At 43.7% G+C, this 10584-nt stretch overlaps 1 protein-coding gene across 2 annotated transcripts in view; it reads right to left on the bottom strand.

Annotated features, from left to right (window-relative positions):
• LOC135522064 (cyclin-dependent kinase 14-like) overlaps window positions 1–10584 on the bottom strand; it is a 222440-nt gene that overhangs the window by 59530 nt on the left and 152326 nt on the right. For both annotated transcript variants that reach the window (XM_064947981.1, XM_064947982.1), the window contains one exon: window positions 9076–9223. In XM_064947981.1, the coding sequence (XP_064804053.1) occupies window positions 9105–9223 (119 nt within the window). In that variant the 3' untranslated portion in view covers window positions 9076–9104. The remainder of the gene's footprint in view (window positions 1–9075; window positions 9224–10584) is intronic.

The raw sequence follows: 10584 nt of genomic DNA, 5'->3' as shown, positions 1-10584 counted from the left end.
TTGGAAATCAAATCATGACGGACATTAAAATGTAACAAACCAAGTGTTTCTACAGAAGGTCAAGAACATTATTTCACAAGAGAAAAGAAAGAAATGTTTGAATGAGTAATTCATGTATCAACTTCTACTAAGACAATACTCTATTACACTGAATAAAAGCATTCAGGCATTCAGCACAAAATAGTGCTGTCTACAGTATATTATACTATATACAGGCCTAAATGAAGGAGCCGAGGTGGTAGTGATTCAGAGCTTAGTAAGAATCAGTAAAATCACAAGCTCCACACTGCACCACCAAACTGAGTCACACAGAGAGAAAACTTCCAACCTGCCTTTTACTCTCCACTTCAACACTTGGAAGGCTGACTGTTCTCAGGTCCAAAGACTGTTCCCAGCTCAGCTTAGACCACCATGAAAGACGGCAGGAAGGAAGGGTGAAAGATTTAACAGAAGGAAATGGGGCCTTTAAAAAACACATCCACACACTGGTGACTCATGCACCTTCTACAGGGAATGACCGAGCCAATGCATAATACACTCATGATAAGAAATGTATTACAATCTCTATTCACACTGCATATTAGTTTACAAAGAGAGGAAGATGGAGAGAGAGAAGGAGAAAAAGAGGGCGAGAGAGAGGAGAGAATCAAAACAAAGAAGGGAGAGTGCCAAATGGGACACGGCCAGTGGAATCAGGGATTGGTGTTGAGTAGAAACACTGAGAGGAGAGCAAAGCGAGGTTATTTGACAAAAAGCTCTCCATTCCTGAAGGCAGTGCCTCAGGTGATCCCTCTATCCCTCCCTCACTCCCTTCATTCCTTCCTTTCTCCCTCCCCCAGGCACACAGCAGGGGATAGCTTTAAAGCAGTTTGTCTTCCCTCTGAAAACTTTCTACCAGGTCATTCTGTGAACCCCAAAAAGACTGTCAAAGCAAAAACACCAGTTGTTGTCCCTGTACGATACCGTATATACTGTATGTAGACTATATAAAATTAAATTCTATTTGTCACATGCCGAATACAACAGATGTAGAACTTACCGTGAAATGGTTACTTACAACCCCTTAACCAACAATGCAGATTTTTTTTTTTAAGTAAGAAAATATTTGGTAAAAAAAGCAGATAGTCCAGGTAGTCATTTGATTAACGGTTTAGCAGTCTGATTGCTAGCGGGTAGAAGCTGTCAAGGAGCCGTTTCGACCTAGACTTGGTGCTCCGGTACCGCTTGCCGTAGTTTATGACTAGGGTTACTGGAGTCTTTGACAATTGAAATGGCATAGAAAATGCAAAATGCTACACTAAAGTACAGAGCTTTACTGTTTTGTATCTAGTTGATGGTGATGAAACATGTCGATGCTGGTTAAAGGATATAGGATCATGAAAAAGGAAACTATGATATATATCTTATATCACTCTCATGCACACGCACCCTCACACATAAGGATGGGACTGATACATGTTTGATAGTGTCTTGATGCTGTAGTGTTTGTCCTTCATGTTCTAATACTTTAATGTTACCCCTTCCTTGTGTTTTTTGAAAATAATTTTTTTTTTAACAGAAAAAAAAGTTATTTAATAAAGGATATCGGACAGGAAGTCAAAACATACATGACAAACTGCTGGAAGAGGTGTGCCCTGGTGCGTGAAATCTGTGCACTGATGTGTGTGTGTGTGTGTGTGGTTGTGTATGGCATATGCAAAGACTCAAGTAACACAATGCTGAGGTATGGAGTCCCTCAGGCAGGTGGCCACTGAGCCGGCATGGCTAAACGTGGTGTGTGTGTCTGTGTGAGTGTGTGTGGCTGAATGTGTGTGAGAGCCACATAAAACAGCTGCCTGGCTGCTCTACATAGTGGACCGAAAGGACAGACAGTATACAGTTGAAGTTGGAAGTTTACATTCACCTTAGCCAAATACATTCAAACCCAGTTTTTCACAATTCCTGACATTTAATCCTAGTAAAAAGTCCCTGTCTTAGGTCAGTTAGGATCACCGCTTTATTTTATAAATGTGAAATGTCAGAATATTAGTAGAGAGAATGATTTATTTCAGCTTTTATTTCTTTAATCAAATTTCCAGTGGGTCAGAAGTTTACATACACTCAATTAGTATTTGGTAGCATTGCCTTTAAATTGTTTAACTTCAGTCAAACGTTTCAGGTAGCCTTCCACAAGCTTCCCACAAATAGTTGGGTAAATTTTGGCCCATTCCTCTTGACAGAGCTGGTGTAACCGAGTCAGGTTTGTAGGCCTCCTTGCTCGCACACACGTTTTCAGTTCTGCCCACACATTTTCTATGGGATTGAGGTCAGGGCTTTGTGATGGCCACTCCAATACCTTGACCTTGTTTTCTTTAAGCCATTTTGCCACAACTTTGGAATGCTTGGGGTCATTGTCCATTTGGAAGACCCATTTGCGACCAAGCATTAACTTCCTGACTGATGTCTTGAGATGTTGCTTCAATATGTCCAAATAATTTTCTATCCTCATGATGCAATCTATTTTGTGAAGTGCACCAGTCCCTCTTGCAGCAAAGCACCCCCACAACATGATGCTGCCACCCCCGTGCTTCAAGGTTGAGATGGTGTTCTTCGTCTTGCAAGCATCCCCCTTTTTCCTCCAAACATAACGATGGTCATTATGGCCAAACAGTTCTATTTTTGTTTCATCAGACCAGAGGATATTTCTCCAAAAAGTACGATCTTTGTCCCCATGTGCAGTTGCAAACCATAGTCTGGCTTTTTGATGGCGGTTTTGGAGCGGTGTCTTCTTCCTTGCTCAGCAGCCTTTCAGGTTATGTTGACATAGGACTCGTTTTTACTGTGGATATAGATACTTTTGTAACGGTTTCCTCCAGCATCTTCACAAGGTCCTTTGCTGTTGTTCTGGGATTGATTTGCACTTTTCGCAACAAAGTACGTTGATCTCTCGGAGACAGTCTCCTTCCTGAGCAGTATGACGGCTGCGTGGTCCCATGGTGTTTATACTTGCGTACTATTGTTTGTACAGATGAACGTGGTACCTTCAGGCATTTGGAAATTGCTCCCAAGGATGAACCAGACTTGTGGAGGTCTACAATTTGTTGTCTGAAGTCTTGGCTGATTTCTTTTGATTTTCCCATGATGTCAAGCAGAGTCACAGAGTTTGAAGGTAGGACTTGAAATACATCCACAGGTACACCTCCAATTGACTCAAATGATGTCAATTAGCCTATCAGAAGCTTCCTTAGCCGTGCCATTATTTTCTGGAATTTTCCAAGCTGTTTACATGCACAGTCAACTTAGTGTATGTAAACATCTGACCCACTGGAATTGTGATACAGTGAATAATTAGTGAAATAATCTGTCTGTAAACAATTGTTGGAAAAATTACTTGTGTCATGCACAAAATAGATGTCCTAACCAACTTGCCAAAACTATAGTTTGTTAACAAGAAATTTGTGGGGTGGTTGAAAAACGAGTTTTAATGACTCCAACCTAAAACGGAACCCAAACCGGCTGCGCGCGTGTGCTATCGTGCATACATTTATTTTGCTCCAAACGTGATCACGACACGCAGGTTAAAATATCAAAACAAACTCTGAACCAATGACATTAATTTGGGGATGGGTCGAAAAGCATTAAACATGTATGGCAATTTAGCTAGTTAGCTTGCACTTGCTAGCTAATTTGTCCTATTTAGCTAGCTTGCTGTTGCCAGCTAATTTGTCCTGGGATATAAACATTGAGTTATTTTACCTGAAATGCACAAGGTCCTCTACTCCGACAATTAATCCACACATAAAAAGGCCAACCGAATCGTTTCTAGTCATCTCTCCTCCTTCCAGGCCTTTTCATCTTTGAACTTATATGGTGATCGGCATCTAAACGTTCATAGTATTACCACGCCGGCCGGCAAAACAGTTTGTCTTATACGTGGGAATAACCAGTGAGGAGATGGCACGTGGGTACCTGCTACTATAAACCATTGAGGAGATGGGAGAGGCAGGACTTTCAGCGCGATCTGCGGCAGAAATAGAAAGGAGTTCTATTTTAGCCCTTGGCATCGCAGACGCTCGTTGGCGCGCTCGAGCAGTGTGGGTGCAATAATTGAATAACATGGATTTCTAAATTTATTTTGCAACGCTCGCGCACGTGACGTGTCCGGTCTGGTCAGCATGTAAGTGTATGTAAACTTCCAACTGTAGCTTCAGTGCGCTTGTGGGTCTTAATTGTGATGCTGAGGGCCCATAGTGTCCTCTTTCTGACCCAGAGCTGCTTTCTCTGTCTGTCTGTCTGACTCTCACATGTCTGTCTGTCTGGCTGGCTGCTGACAGGTACTGCTATATCAGGTACTGCTACATCAGGTACTGCTACATCAGGTACTGCTCCATCAGGTACTGCTACTTCAGGTACTGCTCCATCAGGTACTGCTACATCAGGTACTGCTACATCAGGTACTGCTACATCAGGTACTGCTCCATCAGGTACTGCTACTTCAGGTACTGCTCCATCAGGTACTGCTACATCAGGTACTGCTCCATCAGGTACTGCTCCATCAGGTACTGCTCCATCAGGTACTGCTACTTCAGGTACTGCTCCATCAGGTACTGCTCCATCAGGTACTGCTCCATCAGGTACTGCTCCATCAGGTACTGCTCCATCAGGTACTGCTACTTCAGGTACTGCTCCATCAGGTACTGCTACATCAGGTACTGCTCCATCAGGTACTGCTCCATCAGGTACTGCTCCATCAGGTACTGCTACATCAGGTACTGCTATATCAGGTACTGCTCCATCAGGTACTGCTACATCAGGTACTGCTACATCAGGTACTGCTCCATCAGGTACTGCTCCAGGTACTGCTACATCAGGTACTGCTACATCAGGTACTGCTACATCAGGTACTGCTACATCAGGTACTGCTACATCAGGTACTGCTCCATCAGGTACTGCTCATCTTCTCACTGCACAGACGTGAAAACACAGCTAAAAGCAACGTCGTGGATGCAACGCTTGTTTTCACCAGTCATTCTCTGTGACACCAGGAAAGAAGATGAGGAAAGGAGATGAGGAGAGGAGCTGACTGTAGACTATTACCTCTGAGCCAACGGAACGGTGCAATATGAAACTGACGTTTGTGCGGCTGATTGCAAGAAGTACAAACTCAGTGGAAGTCATCCTAAAGGTGGTCGAAAATAACTTCAAAGTGAACTTCATGGTCATCGTGAGGATTGATGGTACAGAGAGAGCCATTGCAAAGGCAAGGTACAATGTTGCATCAGCCATTCCCCTGAATAATGCACACTCATGAATAAACATACAGTATAGCTCTGAAGTACACTTCTATAACTGTCCATGTACAGCCTGTGAGGCCTGTTTTTTTCCTCCCTCTCCCTCTCTCTCTTTCTATTTTGCGCTCATCCTCTGTTTCTCTCTCTCTCTCTCTCTCTCACTCTCCTGCCTTCCCCCTTCAAACAACACACATGCCTAGCATGTACAGTATGTCTCTATTTCTTTGCTTGCTCCCTCTCCTCCAAATTCAAATCAAAATGTATTGGTCGAGTACACATATTTTGCAGATGTTATTGCAGTGCAGTAACACCTAACAATACAAAACAACACACACAAATCCCAAAAATGTAAATAAAGGAATTAAGAAGTATAGAAATATTAGAACGAGCAATGTCAGAGTCCGGAATATAAATATATATGTATATGATGGTGTGTATAGACATTATGGACAGTATATGAATAGAAAAGGTGTGTACAGCAGTAGTTATATAGGATGAGCCTTGACTAGAATACAGTATATACATTTGAAGTGGGTAAAATAGTATGGAAACATTATTCAAGTGACCAGTGTTCAATGACTCTACTCTTGCTACCCCCTCGTCACCACCCCACCTTCCTCCATCTTGTCTTCCTCTCTTTTCCCCTCACTATCTCTCTCTATATCTCCCTCTCTCCTTCTCTCTGTCTCTTGCTCTCTCTCTCCAGTCTGAAGATAGTACAGACAGCTGTGAGTCTGAGGTGTGTCAGTCTCGCTGGTCTTGATTCAGTTCTATAACAGACAGGTAGTGGGCTGTGTGAAAGCAGCCATCTAGACAGCACAAAGACTGTCTACTGGGAATTAACCCCTCGGAAGAATACACCCTGCCCGTCTGCCTCTCTGTGTCTGTCTGTCTGGCTGCACTACCTCTTATAAATAATACAACACTTCCCCCAGGTCCTCGTAGACTCTTCTATCCTCCACACCACATTCTCCCCTCCTCCTCTTCCTCCTCCTCCTCCTCTTCTTCTTCTCACCTTTCAGAAATCTTCACTGGAATACCAGACATTCATGTTTGTGTTTGTGTGTGTGTGTGTGTGTGTGTGTGTGCGCGTGTGGATTAGTCTGCTATCACTGGGGCTCTGTCAGTCTGTCAGGCAGTGGGAAGGGCAGGGACAAAGAGGATCATTTCAATAAGAATACTGCAGCTGAGAGGACAGAGCTCTCCCAGTGGGGTGACTTCCACTCTCAGCTCTTACACACACACACACACACACACACACACACACACACATGAACGCATGCACAAACGCACGCACGGACATACACACATTCATGCGCACACATCCACTGTAGGAGGATATGGGATGAAATGGTGTGAAATAGAGGGAGGAGGAGAGGAGATAGATACAAAGTCCAGTTTGGTGTGTAAAACTACTGTGTTTGGTTTATGTACCCTATGGCCCTATGTGTGTGTATGTGTGTATGTGTTTGAGTAGGTGTGTGGTTGTCATCCTCTCCAGTCAGTCTTCACCGAACGATCCCCATCCCTAAACCCATGCACCTGTCCCTGCACCTGTCTGTCTGTAACTGCAGGTTTAATCCTGTGAGTGGGGCCCTGGAGTGGCGCTTAAATTAGGCCCTGGCCCCTTCACCATCATTATCCCCTCCGTCTGGCCCCCAGATCTCTCATTACATGCAAATACAGCCTCTTTATGTGCCTGGTGAATAGGGAACCCCCTCTCTGCTGAACAGGACCCCCTCCTTCCCCAGTCAGAGCTGAAGATAACCCACCAGCCATTACACAGGATCCCCTGCTACACTTTACAATACCATATCATGACCACTTCAGCTTTAGGATCCTTTGAGGGCTGTTAGTGATCAGAAGGCAGTTGGTTTTTGTTGGTGGTATGGTACTCGCAAAACACCAGTCTCAACATCAACAGCGAAGAGGCGACTCCGGGATGTTGGCACTCTAGGCAGAGTTGCAAAGAAAAAGCCATATCTCAGACTGGTCAATAAAAATAAAAGATTATGATGGGAAAAAGAACACAGACTGGACAGAGGAACTCTGATTAGAAGGCCAGCATCCCGGGGTGGCTGGTTAACTGTTGACGTTAAGACTGGTGTTTTGCGGGTACTATTTAACAAAGCTGCCAGTTGAGGATTTGAGTGGCATCTGTTTCTCAAACTAGACACTCTAATGTACTTGTCCTCATGCTCAGTTGTACACCGGGGTCTCCCACTCCTCTTTCTATTCTGGTTAGTTTGCTCTGTTCTGTGAAGGGAGTAGTACACAGCGTTATACGAGATCTTGAGTTTTTTTTTAAATTTCTCGCATGGAATAACCTTCATTATTCAGCACAAGAATAGACTGCCGAGTTTCAGAAGAAAGGTCTTTGTTTCTGGCCATTTTGAACCTGTAATCGAACCCACAAATGCAGATGCTCCAGATACTCAACTAGTTGAAAGAAAGACGGTTTTATTGCCTCTTTAATCAGAACAATGGGTTTCAGCTGTGTTAACATAATTGCAAAAGGGTTTTCTAATGATCAATTAGCCTTTTAAAATGACAAACTTGGATTAGCTAACACAATGTATCACAGGAGTGATGGTTGCTGATAATGTCCTCTGTACGACCATGTAGATATTCCATTTAAAAAAATCAGCCGTTTCCAGCTACAATGGTCATTTACAACATTAATAATGATCAATTTGATGTTATTTTAATGGACAAAAAATTAGCTTTTCTTTAAAAAACAAGAACATTTCTAAGTGAGCCCAAACTTTTGAATGGTAGTGTATATGTTTGTGTATATTTCTTTTTTATTTCACCTTTATTTAACCAGGCTGGCCAGTTGAGAACAAGTTCTCATTTACAACTGCGACCTGGCCAAGATAAAGCAAGTAGAGATACTGGTGTGCAAAAGAGCAGAAAAACAAATATGGGGATGAGGTAGGTAATTGGTTGCACTGTGTACAGCTGCAGCGATTGGTAAGCTGCTCTGACAGCTGATGCTTAAAGTTAGTGAGGCAGATATAAGTCTCCAACTTCAGTGATTTTTGCAATTCGTTCCAGTCAACGGCAGCAGAGAACTGGAAGGAAAGGCGGCCAAAAGAGGTGTTGGCTTTGGGGATGACCAGTGAAATACACCTGCTGGAGCGTGTGCTACGGGTGGGTGTTGCTATGGTGACCAGTGAGCTGAGATAAGGCGGAGCTATACCTAGCAAAGACTTATAGATTATCTGTAGCCAGTTGGTCAGGCAACGAATATGTAGTGAGGGCCAGCTAATGAGAGCAGTGGTGAGTAGTATATGGGGCTTTGGTGACAAAACAGATGGCACTGTGATAGACTGCATCCAATTTGCTGAGTAGAGTGTTGGAGGCTATTTTATAAATGACATCGCCGAAGTCAAGGATCGGTAGGATAGTCAGTTTTACAAGGGTATGTTTGGCAGCATGAGTGAAGGAGGCTTTGTTGCAAAATAGGAAGCCGATTCTAGATTTAATTTTGGATTGGAGATGCTTAATGTGAGTCTGGAAGGAGAGTTTACATTCTAGCCAGACACTTAGGTATTTATAGTTGTCCACATATTCTAAGTCAGAACCGTCCAGAGTAGTGATGCTTGTCGGGCAGGCGGTTGTGGGCAGCGATCGGTTGAAGAGCATGCATTTAATTTTATTAGCATTTAATGTATATGTGTGTGTGTATGTCCGTGCGTGTGTGTGTATGTGGGCGCGTGCGTGCGTGTGTGTGTATGTGTGTGTGTATGTGTGCGCGCGCGTGTGTGTGTGTATATGTGCGTGCGTGCGTGTGTGTACATACCTGGCTAGCTGTGGGGCAGTCTGCCCCGGTCATTGTTTGCTGCTGGACGGTCCTTTAGCATGGCTGGAGCTGGTCCTGGTACACACCTGTATACTGTCACCTGACTCCACCTGCAGCTTGACATTTGGTACTGTGAAGATAGTAGCCACTGGGGTAAAAGAGAGAGAGAGAGAGAGAGAGAGAGAGAGAGAGAGAGAGAGAGAGAGAGAGAGAGAGAGAGAGAGAGAGAGAGAGAGAGAGAGAGAGAGAGAGAGAGAGAGAGAGAGAGAGAGAGAGAGAGAGAGAGAGAGAGAGAGAGAGAGAGAGAGAGAGAGAGAGAGAGAGAGAAACGAGAGTAAGGGAGAAAGAGTGAGAGAATGTGATTTATCAGCCATTAATGCCAACCTCATAGTTTCCTCTTAGAGTCAAAGGATTACAGATTGAGTCAAAATACTCTGAAATGAAGAGAGTTTATCTCTTCAAGGCTTTTTCGAGAGTTGCAGGACACACTATCACTGAACTGAGTTATAAAAACACCACTCTCTCTCACATCCTTTATTTCCTTTCCGTGAGGAGATATCAGAGTCCGTAATACTGCGAGATCTCAGAGTCCCTAATATGAAGAGATATCAGAGTCCGTAGTACTCCGAGATATCAGAGTCCGTAATACTAAGAGATATCAGAGTCCGTAATACTAAGAGATATCAGAGTCTGTAATGCGCCGAGATATCAGAGTCCATAATACTGAGAGATATCAGAGTCCGTAATACTAAGAGATATCAGAGTCTGTAATGCGCCAAGATATCAGAGTCCGTAGTACTGCGAGATATCAGAGTCCGTAGTACTGCGAGATATCAGAGTCCGTAACACTGCGAGATATCAGTCCGTAATACTGAGAGATATCATAGTCCGTAATACTAAGAGATATCAGAGTCTGTAATGCGCCGAGATATCAGAGTCCGTAATACTAGGAGATATCAGAGTCCGTAATACTAAGAGATATCAGAGTCCGTAATACAGCGAGATATCAGAGTCCGTAATACTGCGAGATACCAGAGTCCGTAATACTGCGAGATATCAGAGTCTGTAATGCGCCAAGATATCAGAGTCTGTAGTACTGCGAGATATCAGAGTCCATAGTACTGCGAGATATCAGAGTCTGTAATGCGGCGAGATATCAGAGTCCGTAGTACTGCGAGATATCAGAGTCCGTAGTACTGCGAGATATCAGAGTGCGTAGTACTGCGAGATATCAGAGTCCGTAATACTGCGAGATATCAGAGTCTGTAATGCGCCGAGATATCAGAGTCCGTAATACTAAGAGATATCAGAGTCCATAATACTGCGAGATACCAGAGTCCGTAATACTGCAAGATATCAGAGTCTGTAGTACTGCGAGATATCAGAGTCCGTAGTACTGCGAGATATCAGAGTCTGTAATGCGGCGAGATATCAGAGTCCGTAGTACTGCGAGATATCAGAGTCCGTAGTACTGCGAGATATCAGAGTCCGTAATACTGCGAGATATCA

The sequence above is a fragment of the Oncorhynchus masou genome, chromosome 30, assembly GCF_036934945.1.
Source record: "Oncorhynchus masou masou isolate Uvic2021 chromosome 30, UVic_Omas_1.1, whole genome shotgun sequence".
Lineage (NCBI taxonomy): Eukaryota > Metazoa > Chordata > Actinopteri > Salmoniformes > Salmonidae > Oncorhynchus > Oncorhynchus masou.
The sequence above is the reverse complement of the archived record's forward strand: the minus strand, read 5'-3'. Positions and strand labels throughout refer to the sequence as shown.